This window comes from Triplophysa rosa, linkage group LG23 (genome assembly GCF_024868665.1).
Source record: "Triplophysa rosa linkage group LG23, Trosa_1v2, whole genome shotgun sequence".
In the NCBI taxonomy this organism is placed as follows: domain Eukaryota; kingdom Metazoa; phylum Chordata; class Actinopteri; order Cypriniformes; family Nemacheilidae; genus Triplophysa; species Triplophysa rosa.
Window position 1 is genome coordinate 14,007,539 of NC_079912.1, and position 15,065 is coordinate 14,022,603.

General features: G+C 36.2%; 2 protein-coding genes across 2 annotated transcripts in view; one reads left to right on the forward strand and one right to left on the reverse strand.

Moving 5' to 3' along the window:
- Window positions 1-282: 282 nt before the first annotated feature.
- Window positions 283-9,031, forward strand: rmc1 (regulator of MON1-CCZ1). The gene is made up of 20 exons (XM_057322221.1): window positions 283-471; window positions 1,590-1,666; window positions 1,786-1,870; window positions 1,954-2,010; window positions 2,107-2,193; window positions 2,285-2,425; window positions 2,798-2,901; window positions 3,069-3,158; window positions 3,316-3,421; window positions 3,643-3,751; window positions 3,943-3,987; window positions 4,067-4,120; window positions 4,210-4,338; window positions 5,427-5,533; window positions 5,651-5,770; window positions 6,383-6,460; window positions 7,360-7,464; window positions 7,664-7,732; window positions 7,841-8,066; window positions 8,530-9,031. The coding sequence occupies exons 1-20, from the start codon at window positions 367-369 to the stop codon at window positions 8,607-8,609; spliced, it is 1,974 nt and encodes a 657-aa protein (XP_057178204.1). The 5' UTR covers window positions 283-366; the 3' UTR covers window positions 8,610-9,031.
- A 74-nt stretch (window positions 9,032-9,105) lies between these two features.
- LOC130546779 (epidermal growth factor receptor-like) overlaps window positions 9,106-15,065 on the reverse strand; it is a 28,998-nt gene continuing 23,038 nt past the window's right edge. The window contains exons 21-27 of the mRNA XM_057322220.1: window positions 14,538-14,693; window positions 14,358-14,433; window positions 14,123-14,269; window positions 13,844-13,941; window positions 13,224-13,391; window positions 13,033-13,114; window positions 9,106-12,105 (exon numbers count right to left, since the gene is read on the reverse strand). Coding sequence (XP_057178203.1) covers window positions 11,816-12,105; window positions 13,033-13,114; window positions 13,224-13,391; window positions 13,844-13,941; window positions 14,123-14,269; window positions 14,358-14,433; window positions 14,538-14,693 — 1,017 coding nt within the window. The 3' untranslated portion in view covers window positions 9,106-11,815. The remainder of the gene's footprint in view (window positions 12,106-13,032; window positions 13,115-13,223; window positions 13,392-13,843; window positions 13,942-14,122; window positions 14,270-14,357; window positions 14,434-14,537; window positions 14,694-15,065) is intronic.

Genomic DNA, 15,065 nt, shown 5'->3' on the forward strand with positions numbered 1-15,065 from the left:
TTATGTTGTTGCGGCTGAAACATACAAATAGGAACAGGAAAAACATATTTCAGATATCATACAATAACAATGATATACAAAAGTACATAAAAATATAAATCATTTAAAACTATTCTGGTATTGTTTAATATATAATATATTTATATTTTTGTGTTAATTAAATATAAGGAATTAAATTACATAATGTGAATTACGGAAGAAATAATAGAGAGGAAATTGCGAGTTATCGGGTTCGTCTCATTGGTTCAAAGGCGTCACGGCAGGTCACGTGGTCTTACGATTGTGTCACATGACACGTCTCGCTCCTGAAGGACGCGGAAGTGGAGATCAAACCACTGCGGAATAAAAGTGGTTATATTCATATTTATGAATATGAGCGACGATTATTACCTGGAGCTCAGCGAAAATCCTGTGCAGTTTGAAAACGCGTCGAGCGTCAACAATGTGTTTTTCGACGAGGCAAATAAACAGGTGAGGACGCGTTTGACACATTAAACTGGGACATTATTATAAAGCTACAGTATATAACGGTTGTGTCATACAACCTAATGTGTTGTCTGCCTAGATTTCAGGACGACGCTGTTTAAATATAGACCCCTGTAAAAAGCAATAACAATTCTAGTGGTTTCAATTACAAATGCCATTATGAACCATCGGCTGCTTGCCAATAAAACCATTCCAAAATGTCTTCATGTATAGCGTTTTGGGACTTCCCTGCTGAAAAAATCAATAGAACCCCAACAGAAACCATTACAGAAATTCTAATGGTTTACAATAAAATACCATTATGAACCATTAGCTTTTTCCATTAAAACCATTACAAAATGCCTTTTTGTAGTGTGTTTTGGGCATCCCACCAATAGAATCCATCACACACCAGTAGACACCATTACAGTTTCCATTTAAACCAATACAAATCCCTTTAAAACCAGTAAAACCATTATAACTTCTTTAATGGTTTCTATTGATTTTTTCAGCAGGGTGGGTTACTGCCCTGCAGAAAAAAACTATAGAACCCCAACAGAAACCATTACAGAAATTCTAATGGTTTACAATAAAATACCATTATGAACCATTAGCTTTTTCCATTAAAACCATTACAAAATGCATTTTTGTAGTGTGTTTTGGGCATGATTCCAGTAGGATTTAACATCCCACCAATAAAGTCCATCACATACCAGTAGAACCATTACAGTTTCCATTAAAACCAATACAAATTCCTTACAAAATCCAACTTCCTTAATGGTTTCTATGGTTTTTTTCAGCAGGGTGGCGTTATTGGTTCCCATCCACCAGAAAAACACATCACATTACCAATAGAGACCCACAGGGACCAGTGTCCATTAAACCAGTATAGACCTTTAAAACCAGTACAATTATCATTCTAACCATTAAATCCACTAGAATGTCTGTAATGTTTTTATGGCTACGTTTTATAGCTCACTACGTTTTGAGACTGTTTATGTCAGTATATAAAACAATAACAACAAAAACATGATGTTTTCATTTTCTATGAGTCATTGTCATTCATTACATGTCCTCCTGATTTGAATGTTGAGTGTTAAAGTTCTTATTATATGTGTTTGCAGGTGTTTGCTGTGCGATCTGGTGGGGCTACAGGTGTTGTGGTTAAAGGACCTGATGACAAGAGCTCAGTGGCTTTCAGGTAAGTCAACTATTCTACTATTATGCTATAAAATCCGCATACCGTATGCATTTGAGGATTCAGTCATATGCATTTGAGGATAGACTGGTGTGCTGATAACATCCTGGTTTGTTTAACAGAATGGAGGACAAAGGTGAGGTGAAGTGCATCAAATTCTCTTTGGGGAACAAAATCTTAGCGGTTCAGCGTACTTTAAAGTCAGTTGTAAGTACCATCTGTGATTTATATTGCCGTCGGCGCAGTTATGTAGAGGTTCTCTTTAAAACATTTCTTTTTGTTTTCTTCAGGATTTCACAAACTTCATTCCTGATTATCCACACTTGGAATTCTCCCATGAGTGCAAGGTATATCCCTAAAGATTAAAGAATATCAGCTCGAGCACCCTTTCCTAAATGCTTTATGTGGATGTTTATTTAACGTTTTATTATATCAACCTTTAGACGAAGAATGCCAGTATTCTTGGGTTTTGTTGGACCAACTGGAATGAAGTTGTGTTCATCACTGACCAGGGAATAGAGTTCTATCAGGTACTGTTTATTGACCCTGTTATGTGATCAGATTAGTAAGAACCCTACATTAAAATGAGCTTCTTTTTCACATTTCTTCATTCTTGTTCAGGTTCTGCCTGATAAACGGATGTTAAAACTCTTAAAGAGCCAGAACATCAATGTGAACTGGTATATGTATTGTCCAGAAACAGCCGTGCTTCTCCTCTCCACCACTGTACAAGGCAACGTCCTACAGCCTTTTGCTTTCAAGGTGTGCTTATTGTCTATTTGTTCATCTTTATTTATTGCCGTTCATCACAGATGTTTTCCCACTTTGATGAGTTACATCATTGATTAGTGTGCATGCATTAAAATGTTGGTTGTTTACATGCTTTAGTCCAAATAAACTTCTATTTTATAATAAAATGTATGCATACAGCTTTAATGATCTCATATTAATGGGACCTTTTATGATAAGTCATGTATCATGTTTGATATCTTTGCCATCCTCATGTAAGGAGCATGTAGAGTTTGGCCACTAGGAGGCAGTCGTGAAGCAAGTTGAACTAAAATCAAGTCGATAGTATGAACAGGTTCACAGCATTATAGTTGTATTGATGCTTCTTGTCTTTTTTTCCTGTAGACTGCAACTATGTCAAAGATGACCAAATTTGAGATCGAACTTCCAGTGGTGCCCAAACCAGCCAAGCTCAGCCTCTCTGAACGGGACATCGCTGTGGCCACAATGTGAGATGTTTAGTTTGTGTAAATGAGCAAATACTGAATCTCCAAAAGTATTATATTGCATATATGAAATGAGATGTTGGATTGTGGAATATTTGACAGTAGAGGTGTTCAAAATACATTTGAATGATGAGATATCCATTGGTCATATACTCTTTTCTCCACTCTAGCTATGATCAGCTGTATGTGATGTATTTAAAGCATCACTCCAGGACTACTAACAGTCCGGGAGCCGAGGTGGTCCTCTATCATTTACCCCGGTAAGATTATCCAGCACCACAGTGAGCTACTGTAAGCAACATGGTTGAATTTATTCTGTAACCTTAATTGTAGTTTAGTTTATTGCAAAGGCCTCAATTCTAAATTTACAATGGTTTTGTCATGTTTTAACCATACCTGCCTTTATTTGTATTGTAGAGAAGGCACTTGTAAGAAGACTCACGTGCTTAAACTCAACACCACAGGAAAGTTTGCGCTGAACGTGGTGGATAATCTGGTTGTCGTCCACCATCAAAGCTCTCAGGTATATGCATTAAAAGCTATTAATTACATCAAATAATCATTCTTTTTATTTCTACTTTGCAGAATGCGTCGGTAATGCTTGACTAGTTTATAATCCTCTAGCATGCCTTACATTCATACATTTTCAGAATATTTCATCCATAGCTGCATTCGGGCTCACTGGGAATTTAGATCAGGTTCTTGATATGTAGAGATGTGATTCTGGCGTCTTTTACTATTTAGACCTCACTCATCTTTGATATTAAGCTGAGAGAGTCAGAGGGTCCCGTGAGCGCTCATCAGCCGGTTCTTCCTGCTCGATCCATCAATCCCTGTAAGATCCCCCTCACAGGTTAGTAAGAGCAACGGACACCGTTTGTTTCGAAATGGGTGCCATACATTTGTAGAAATATGCTCTGTTCTAAAACCTAGTGTGCTGTCTGCTGACTACTGAGGGAGCTGACTTGAAATGTGCCAAAATGAGTTATCAATAGTCATTCAGTAAATCATGGACATTTATGTTACATTTGGCTCTGGTTACAGGACCTGCGGCTGCTCCGAGTCAAGCCCCTGTGCCCTGTGAACTGTGTATCCTCACAGACAAACTAAGACATCGTTTGAATTATACATTTGCTTAATATTTCCAAATATTTCCTTAATATCAAAGACTCGTCGTCTTGGAGCGTCTTTCAACCAGATATCATCATCAGCGCCAGTGAAGGTACTTTACTTAACCGATAAAGCACGGATCATACAAAATAAGGAAATACAAGGAGAACATTCATTGATGTCGTGTTCTGTGTCTATCAGGATATCTGTGGTACCTTCAGGTGAAGCTGCAGCCCACACTCAACCTCCTGCAGGATAAAGGGAAACTCATGGACTTCCTGTTGCGGAGACGAGACTGTAAAATGGTTATTCTGTCTGTGTGCTCGCAAAGTAAGCAAAAAACGTTAAACTCTGCTAATCAGATCCTAAAGGCAGGTCTTTAAAGCCGACGGATCTCGAATGCACTGTGCTATTTATCAACCACAGAGTCATTATGTGTGAACTCAAGCAAAGGTTAAAATATGGATTTTTATGGAGAAAGAAATGATGACTAAAGACGAAAATTCAATGTCATGGATGAATATTTACATTTATTTTGCAGAGCGTGGTCAAAATGACAAATTTCACCTAAAATTGGCACCAAATTATAGGGGGTAAAAATGACTTTATTTTATTTTATTTTTACATAGATATTGTTAGATTTATTAGTAGAATCTCGTAACTTTAGCAATCCCTGTTGCATTACACACCGTGATAGATCAAAAATGAGGAAGAAGCACTCTTTGTGTTCTTTTCTCAAAGTTTGCATGCCTGTATCTCAAGAAGTATTACATATCTTAATATCTTTTTAAATACTTGTTCTTAATAAACTTTTATTTTGGTGTCTGGTGCAATTCCAGGAGAAAATTCTTAGTAGTACCATTACTGTATAGCATCACCATTACAGTAGTAGCATCACTGATATACACATTTTTTGACATTTGGTATTACATCAAATTTTTTGGATTTAAAAAAATATATATATTTTGATTTGATATTTAAACTGTTCTCATGGTTGGAAGAGCTACGTGTTATTTTTTGCCTGTACTTTGCTTCCCTGTATTTAATTTAATTTGATACAATACAATTTTGGAAAAAAGCACTGTAGAAACAAATTTATATTGAGTTGAAGATATGGAGATCTCAATGTGGCTTTATGTGCAAATTGTAGAATACTTTGGATTTTTTCCCATCATTTCATATTCCCTATGATTTTTAGCCAGGGAAATTTCCAAAATTTGGTTGATTTGACATGGAATATCCCAGCAATAATTACTGGCAAAAAAAGTGTTCTGTGCATGGTGCCATGGAGAGATTTGCCAATAATAAGTTGTATGAGATTTATACATAAAAATATCCATTTAAATTGATGAATTAAAATGAAAGCAAAGCTAAGGGAATTCAGACTGAAAGGAAATGTTGTGTATGATGCTCCTCAGTGCTGGTTGGGGCAGATAAGAGGAATCTGTCTGTGGTGGCCACAGTGTTTGATAAACTCAATCAAGTGTACAAAGAATACCTGGACGCAGAGCAAGCGTACACTACGGTCAGTTAATTCAGATTTACATAATACTGTATTATAAATCATTTATATGAGGTTATATATAAAGCTATGGGTTTTATAATGCAGTTTTTATAATGCAAACTTTGTTTTTCTGTCCAGGCAATGGAGTCTGGTCCAAGCCGCTCCAGCATGTCTTATAAAAGACCTGTTCGGACCCAGGCGGTCATAGACCAGTCTGATATGTACACTCATGTACTGTCCGACTTCACTGAGAGGAAGGTAATTCTGCATTTAATATGTAAGGGATAATGTACAGGCAGCCGGTTGTTATCGCAGAAATAAGTCCCGACAGTGTGATCAGGAACCGACTTGAAGCAGAGGGTCTTGTATCACACTGAAGGGGCTTATTTCGCGATAACAGCCGGCTGCTTGTACATTATCCCGCTTATTACACGGCTACTTGCAACATGAGAAAGAAATGAAATGTGAATTTGAAATATTTTATTAGCTCATTTTTACCGAATGCAGACCTTACGTGAGGAAAAGCCATTTTCTTTCGGTTTTAAGGTCAGAAATGACATTCAAATGTCATGAACAGGCAATTTGGTTTAATCATTTGTAAATATGTCATATATGTTATTAAAAGACATATTTACTGTATATTTAATTTGTTAAAAAAAACGGTCAAAATGATTTGCTGAATCCAGGTTACGGCGTGTTATTAGTTTTGAGAGGTTGTTATCTGGGAATAACGAATCTGCAAATGTCGCCACTGGCCAATCAGAATCAAGCATTCCAACGAGCCGTGTAATAATGTATTTTTAATGTAGAGTGTGTTTAATAATGTGCTGTTTTTATTGTTGTAACACATAAAATGTTTTGTTTGAACAGGGTGTAAACCATAAGTTTATCATTGCAGTCCTTATGGAGTACATTAGATCCCTAAACCAGTTTCAAATCCCCGTCCAGGTATACCAACAGTCACTTCTACATCAGTTTTTATCAGTGTTGTATTTTTTTGTGATGTTTGATAGTACTGATTTCTAGCACATTTGGCATATACACTTGGCTAGTTGGATCTTTTGCTGTGCAGTTGCTTAGACACATTTTCCTTTTAGTTAAAAGTATTTGATCACCTCCAGTGTAGATACTGTGTTCACATGTTTTTATTGGGGAACTTTGCCTTTGAAGATAATGTTTGTAACTAGTACACACAGCATGTTGCATGTTAGTTGCTATTTAGTTGCGTGTGAATTACAAGATGTTTTATATAGAAAGTGATGTAAGGAATGTTAACAACAGGTGTAGGCCTGCTGGAATTGCTCAAGGGAAATTTGATTGAGGATTTCAAAAGCTCTTAAATGAATGGGCGGCAAATTGAATGCCACAATCGACCAATCAAAATCATCTTTAATGATACATTATGTATCGAATTGAAATAAAACATGGCCAAATTTAATTAAAGCTGTAATCTCTGTTTGAAAGGTAAAATTGCACGTTACTTTACATACTTATCTTCACGCGGCTTAAAGTTGATCTTTCCTGACCTGACAGCTCAAATTGTAAATGATATTAAGATTGTTTTTATTTTTGTTTGTTTTTAACAAAAGAAAGGTAATTTCATGCAAATGTCAACCTCACCATAAACAAATATTTTCCAAAAGGATTTTCACCATGGTGGTTTAAAAAACGTGTCCATTTTTTACATCCATAACACACGTATTTCGCTCATCTTAAACAGGAAATGTGTCTGATATTTAGACTCTATCAACATGGGTTTAGAAAAATCCAAACTATTCTTTGAGAGTTCAAGCTTTGTATTTTCAAGATTTATCAAGTTCTGATTTGATCTTTTTCACTTTTTTCAGCATTACTTATATGAGCTGGTCATCAAAACGTTGGTCCAGCACAATCTTTTCTACATGCTTCACCAGTTTCTTCAGTATCACGTCCTGAGCGACTCCAAACCTCTGGTGAGATGCTTTACACTTCAGATCTCCTACAACTCCGTACAGCATACAAATGTCTTGTTTATTAGCAGAAGTATTACTATCTGAAATTGCTCAAAGAGATAGAACTATTGCACCGTGATTAACAATTTGGTCCCAGCTTGCATGTTGTTAGCATGTATGCACTCTTGTTACTGATGTCATATGTGTTGTGCTGTTGTAGGCCTGTCTGCTTCTGTCTCTAGAGAGCACATATCCACCAGCTCACCAGCTCTCTTTAGATATGCTCAAGGTACCCAAAATACTTCACATTTTAACGTGAGCCTCATTGAAGATGAAAACGGTTGCTTTCTTTGGCGTTTGGGATTGATGTAGTGACGTGTATGTGTGTGTTTGACAGAGGCTTTCCACAGCGAATGATGAGATCGTGGAGGTTCTTCTCTCCAAGCAGCAAGTTTTAGGAGCTCTGCGTTTCATTCGTAGCGTCGGAGGCCACGACAACGTCTCCGCGCGGAAATTTCTGGATGCCGCGCTACAGACAAGCGACACGATGTTGTTTTACACCATTTTCCGATTCTTTGAGCAGAGGAATATGAGGTTACGTGGGAATCCGGTTTTTAACCAAGGTAGGTGCTTTTGCTACCTTAGAAGTCATTCAAAGTCCTAGTGTTATTATAGTTTTGTTTGTAGTTTTACTAATATTTTAATTAGCTTTTGTTTTTAGGTTTTTATTTTTATATAAATTTTAGGGACATTTTTGTTATAGGCCTTGGTCATTTTATTATTTATTTGTTTTTTATGTTGCTATATCAAATCATTTATTTTTCATTTTTGTTTCATTATAATTTTAGTGCCTTAAATTTACAAAAAATTGTTTAGGTTAAAATGGTCAATAATTTTTATGCCAATATTTGATTTGACTTCAATAAACAGAAATGTTTTCAAAGTTTTAATTTTTGTAAACTAAAATAACCTTAGATAAAACAGTGAATTATTAAAACAATGAATTATTCCTCCAAAAAATATTGAATGACCCATATTGCTCAGGTGCATATAAGGCATTACGATGGGATGTGTCTTATTTTTTAGGAGAACACTGTGAGGAACATGTGGCCTACTTCAGACAAGTCTTTGGAGAGAACGCTTTGATGAAACCCGCCACTGTGTGAAGAACGATAGAAAGGTTTGGCCTCAACAGATGGAATGATGGTCAAATATCAAACTGTACAAACACTAGACTAAGACCAGTGTCTTTTTAAAGACACAATGATCACTTTAATGCTGGGTTCTTTCAACCTATTATCGGATAAACAATTCACAGATTAACCAAGGCTGGGTTTGTCCACATTTGACCCAACCATGTGTTGAAATCAACCCAGCATTTTTTATAATGTACAGCACTGGCTACATGTTTGCAGTCATAGCAGTTACAGGACTCAGAATGGAAAATTACTAACACCGTAACATGTTAAACAGATGCTTTAGTCACAGCGCTCCACTTAAGCGACTTGAATGTATGTGAATGCTGATTATGTATATATTTAAAAAAGTAATGTCTAACTTTTACAGTATATACAATAAATATGAAATGTTAATAGTCACTGCAGTCTAAACTGATTTACTTTATAGATGTTGTGATGTTGGATGGTCAGATGCACACATAACACACATTTCAACACAATTTATTAACACTGCAATGTAACAAATGATCCATACAGAATTAAAACACATTTTATACATTCCTAAATTCCTACAAAGTGAGGGTAAAAGCAAACAAACAGACTGACATTCCCTGGGGAATATACAGGTGACGCCACATGTAGTTGTAGTATTATAATAATACAATATGCAAATCTTACAAAAGTTATCAGTGGTTGCAGAATTGAAGTCGAACAGATTTCACAGTCAAAGGGCCAGATTTACTAACAGCTTGTGGTGTTAAAAACTACTTTCTGTATTTACTAAAGACACGCAGTAAAAATGAGCCCTGAAACGGCGTGGACACAGATGTTTTGCGACTGACCGTCCTGCATATGTATTTGTAGGAGTTTCCTCTTCAGACACAAACTTTATGGGAGGAGAGTATTATTAAATGAATCACGCAACGCGATTTACTAAGGTTTGCGCTCGTCCTTGTACTGGTATTTGTGGCTTTATTTAACGACCAAAAAAGCACATCTTACACAGTGCAGTAATTTGTGCTGCTCTTGGTAGATTGCGTTGGTCATAAAAGAACGAGATATTGCGCCTGTGTTTTTCAATGTGCTCCATAGTAAATCACCCGCGGAAATTTCCACTCCCATCGACGCACTTTTGAAATTGTGCTCTCGCACTATTTTGCCCTGTTTAGTAAATCTGGCCCAAAGTGTTTTTCTTAGCTGTTTAAATACAGCAGTGCAAAAATATTCACAAGTGGTTTCATAATTAATCACGTGTAAAACACAATGGATGTGACTGACAGGCCGTGGCTCTCTAAAGTAGTCTGATAAGTGCATACTTGGCCAAAAACGTTGTAGGGAACAGAAAACAAGCGGCTGAATTTGTTTAGTCAGCTGGTGAAGGCAGAATTGCAAATACTGAAAGTTTAAAATTCATCCTCAGAAAATCTGTTATGTTTCTTTAAATTAGTATAAAGTGTTTTTCAAAGGTCCAGTTGTTGAATAATTCAGTGTGCAATGTGTTAGACTGTGGCCGGTCAGTCATTTGAAAAAGGTTTTTGTGAATCCATTAAGGGCAGTCGAGGCTTACATATGACCACAGTTTACATTGTGTGGGCTATAAATCAAGAATTTACTCAGTGTTATGTATGTGCTATGGACAAAAGTGGACGAAATGCTAAATGTAAAGATCACAGTGCACACTACATAGTACTCTCTACTTAAAGTTATAGTTCTTCCAAAAACCATCCTCATATTATTCCAAACCTATGTTACTTTCTTTCTTCTGCAGAACACAAAAGAAGATATTTTGAAGAATGTCGTCTTATTGAAGAACATTGACCCCCATTTACTTCCATTGTATAGACACAAAACCACAGAGACATTTCTCAAAATATCTTCTGTTGTGTTCCTCTGAAGAAAGAGTCACAAACAGCTTTGGAATTGACCTATCAGGAAGCCCCTCCCTCCCCCCAAAAGCTGCATACGAGTTACACGGTGACCTGAACTCAGACAACTTTAGGTTTCGGCGCCATAGAGAAACATTGTAAGATCCGAACAAAGCTCTCATCGGTTTAATGGTGTTTATGCAAAAAACATGTTTTCCAGGCACTTATTCCAGGTGTCCTGGGAGGATGAAGAATGGAATTTATTTGATTCAATTTACTAAACCCACTTAAAAAAAAGAGCAAAATGTGGGCACAGTAACCCGATTCAACTCCAATCCCAGTGAAGACAAAAACGTTGATTTTCTGGTTGTCATACTTTCACTAAGTTACAGTTTTCATCTGCAGCTCGTCAATGTCATCTTGTGCTTCAGTATCGTATCTCTGGCTAAGTTAGCCAGTCTATGCTATCGTACAAACCTAAATAGCTAACTGTTCTCACAGCATGCATTGTAGGTCAGTAAGCCATCGCTTCCGAATTAAATTTGTTATCCACCATATTTATTTTAAAATCATTTATTTACCAAAAACAACTTCGGACAAGGTTTTCACACTGACAGCTGCCATTGAAAGACATTGGGAACTGCGGTCTCTTGTCCAAGTTAGCAACGGTAACTAAGTGGGCAATTATATAAGGGTGAATAAATAAAGAGTTTGGTTCCAAAAAGAGATAACTCAGTTTTTAAATTTTTCAAAAATAATGTTTTTTATTATGTTATCATGTTTTTATTGTGTTTTATTGTGTTAGTGAGCTGTATTTTTGAGTTATTATGGCTTAAATCAAAACAAACTAACTGCAGTTTGATTGATATTAATTGGAATGCACAATAAAAAACATGATTTTTGAAAAATTCTCATTTTTATTTTATGTGAACTATCCCTTTAAAGTGACATGATCCAGTTATGGTACAGCTGAGGGCATTTCACACTACTCGCACTACTTTGAAAATATACCCATAATACAGCAAAACAATACAATAAAAATGGTTCAATAAATTAAGTTTTGCTATTTTTAAACACCCTGCACATTATACAGAAAGACGGAAACTATTCCAAGCTACAGTATTTAAAATATTCCATTCATTCGGCGGAAACATTGAAATGTGTTCTGGCTTGACATTCAACACATTCCTCACAGCTTAATGTCTAAACATCTCCTCTAAAGTTTCAAGACTGAACTAACAACGGCGGTTGCCTTCAAGCGTTTTTGGAGCGGACGTTCTCATAACGCGCTGAAATACTAACACATCTGTTTCTCCTATGTCTGTCTGTCTAACGTACGTGAGACTGCATGAGCCCGAGGTACTGCAGGTTATCTGTTGCAGGAAGGAACGGAGAGTCAGATGGAGATGTGGGCATGAAGCTCTGCTGGTAGTCCGGATTATCCAGACTGGCACACGGGGAGCGAGGGAGTGTGGAGCAGGCCGTGTTCAGATACTCTGGACCCTCGGGTTTGCTCACGCAGGCGTCTATATAACCGTTATGTGTGTGTCCGTAGGACGGGCCCTCGTAGTTTAGGTTTTCCATGTTGCTTGGACTGGGAATGTCCTGGTTCACGTATTCTGCATGAAATAAAAATAAGGTAAAAAACAACATTATAGCTTACACATGCATGTGTCTGTGCTGTGTATTTTTTTGGGGGGGGGATATTTACATACATTGCAAAGTGACATACAGTGCATTTAAGGTGTTAATTTTTGCAGAATGTGTACAACCAGTTTATTTGTTATATACATGACATATTTTATATATATATATATATAATAATATGAATAATTGTTAAATTTATATTGTTGTCAGGCAACATATTTAATAGTATTTTTATGATTTATTATTTTGTGATATTTATTTGATGAAAAATGTCCACGTTATAGTGTTTAATAATAAAAAAAAGTTTCTTCAAATTTCTTGAAAAGTTGTTTTTGAGATATGAGGTTTCTGCCTGACAGCGACAAGGTTATATATGATATATTTCTTTAATATTTATTATATATACAGTATATTAAAGCAATAAGCCCGAAGAAGCAGTGGGTTACAGTGCATTTTATAACAGCTAAGGGCGTTGTGGCACGACGCGAAGCGGAGTGCCTAAAACCACGTAGCAGTTATAAAATGCACTGTAACCCACTGCTTCGTGGGGATATTGCTTTTATAAAACTGTTATTCCATATGCTTAGCAAGGTTTCATAAAATAAAGTAAATAAAATGATATTTAGGCTATGTGGTGCGGTCAGCCGTTATACATTGAGGTATTTTATAACGGCTTAGAACTCCGCTCAGCCAATCAGAATCAAGGACCAGAACTGACCGTTTTATAAATATGATTTATACTATATACAGTATATATCTATTTTTCCATTAGTAAAATATACATTATAACAAAGCGTTTTTGGTGAAAGTGTAATACAATTCATAACAAAGTGGCTTCATAAATGACATTTAATCCTGAATGAATGACTTGTAATAATAAAGTTAATTCAAGATAATACCTGGTAACATGATGTCCTTCTGTGTGGGGTCCGTTATGTAGCGTATAATCGCACTGTTTGTGTAATCGTCCTTCACATGACACTAAATATAAATCAGTTAAGCAGCTTCATGATTATGCCTATAGATATACATTATAAACATACAATAAACAATACTAAATTATAGGTAATAGTATAGTCTCAGTACTAACTGTAGAGTTGTGATAGTGAGACTGTGATCTCTGTGATCCATTGAAGAATCTTTTGTTGGGTTTCAGGTATTCTTCTGCATCCACCACGGTGTCCATGTCTTCTGTACTGATCAGAGATCTGTAGCACTTTGAATCCGTTGGGCTGGGCTGATGCATGTTCTCATCACCCTGCCAACAACCATCACATTTTGACATCTAATGTTAATAAATAGCAACATTTTTGCAAAGATGTTTACTAATATAATAATAATAATATATTTTCAATTCAGAATGGATAGATTCATACATCAGGATGCTATTTGTTTTTATCAAAATAGAATTATAGACTTTAAATATTTTTAAATATTATTTGCAAGAAAGGAAGAGTTTGGTTCCAAAATGAGATAAATGAGATATAATAAAAAACATGATTTTTTTGAAAATGTGTTATAATATTTTTATTGTGTTAGTTAGCTGTATTTTTTTTAGTTATTACGTCTTAAATCAAAGCAAACCAACTGCAGTTTGATTGATTGGAATGCACAATAAAAAAACATGATTTTTGATTTTTTTTTAAAACCGAGTTATCTCATTTTGGAACCAAACTCTTCAAATACAGCACCGAATTTTGTGTAAACTACCTGAATTACAAGGTAACGTGTAGGATCTCGAGCCATTCTTGAGAACTCTGTCACAAGTTCAAGAAAGTGAGGCCTGCATTCAGCGTCAATCATCCAGCCTAAAACAGACATGTGCAAAATCAAAAGTTTCATTTTCTAAAGCAATCGAACAGAGATATCAAAAATATTTCTACTGCAATGTAATATTAAAGTTCACTCTACTGTATGAATTTGGAATACTTTTCTTGCATCGCATACAAATGAAACGATGATGGTTTTCATTTCGACATCAATACTTACATTTGACCATGATCATGTAGACGTCTATCGTGCAGATGTTAGGTTGTGGTAACCGCTCTCCTTTCTCCAGAATATCTGCAATCTCAATGGCTGGAATGCCATCGTAGGGTTTGGATCCGAATGTCATCAACTCCCACACGGTGACACCTGGAAAGCACGCGTACACTACATCACGTTAAAGTCTCCATATACATTTCTATAAACACTGAACAAATAGTGTAAGTACAGCTCTCACCATAACTCCAAACATCACTTTGGTGAGTGTATGTCCAGTGAAGTAAAGACTCCAGTGCCATCCACTTTATAGGCACCTAAAAATGTGTATCAAAATGCAGCATTGTTATGATGACTGTGTATAAGGTTTGCATTTTGTAGTTTTTCTAGTATTGAACGAGTGGATAAAGTAATGACCCACTTTCCCTCCATCAGCGTGGTATTCTTTCTCATCAGCACCCAACAGTCTGGCCAGGCCAAAGTCAGTGATCTTCACATGGTTGGGAGTCTTCACCAACACATTCCTGGCTGCCAAATCACGATGAACCAGATGACGTTCTTCTAAATAGTTCATTCCCTGTTGAGAAAAGCCCAAATGCCTTTGAATGGACCGGACGCAGTCAGATCATTTGTTGAAGACTTTGCACTTTCTGAATGGCTACTTGTTCTTTAAGAAGAAACGTGACAAATTTATTTATGAGAAGTATTGTTGAAGCTTGCAATTTATTTATACACCCTTTTTAACACACATACAGCCGCAGGGGAAAAAAGAAAAATGCTGATAAATGATTTTGTCTGAAGCTGTTCTTATTTTCATGTCAGGGTTTTGTGAGATTTATGTCTTGGCCGTACAGCCGTGGAGAAAATTAAGAGGCCAAAGTCATGTTTTTCTGAATTTATTACTTATAGGTATGTTTAGGTAAAATGATCATTTTTGTTTAATTCTGTG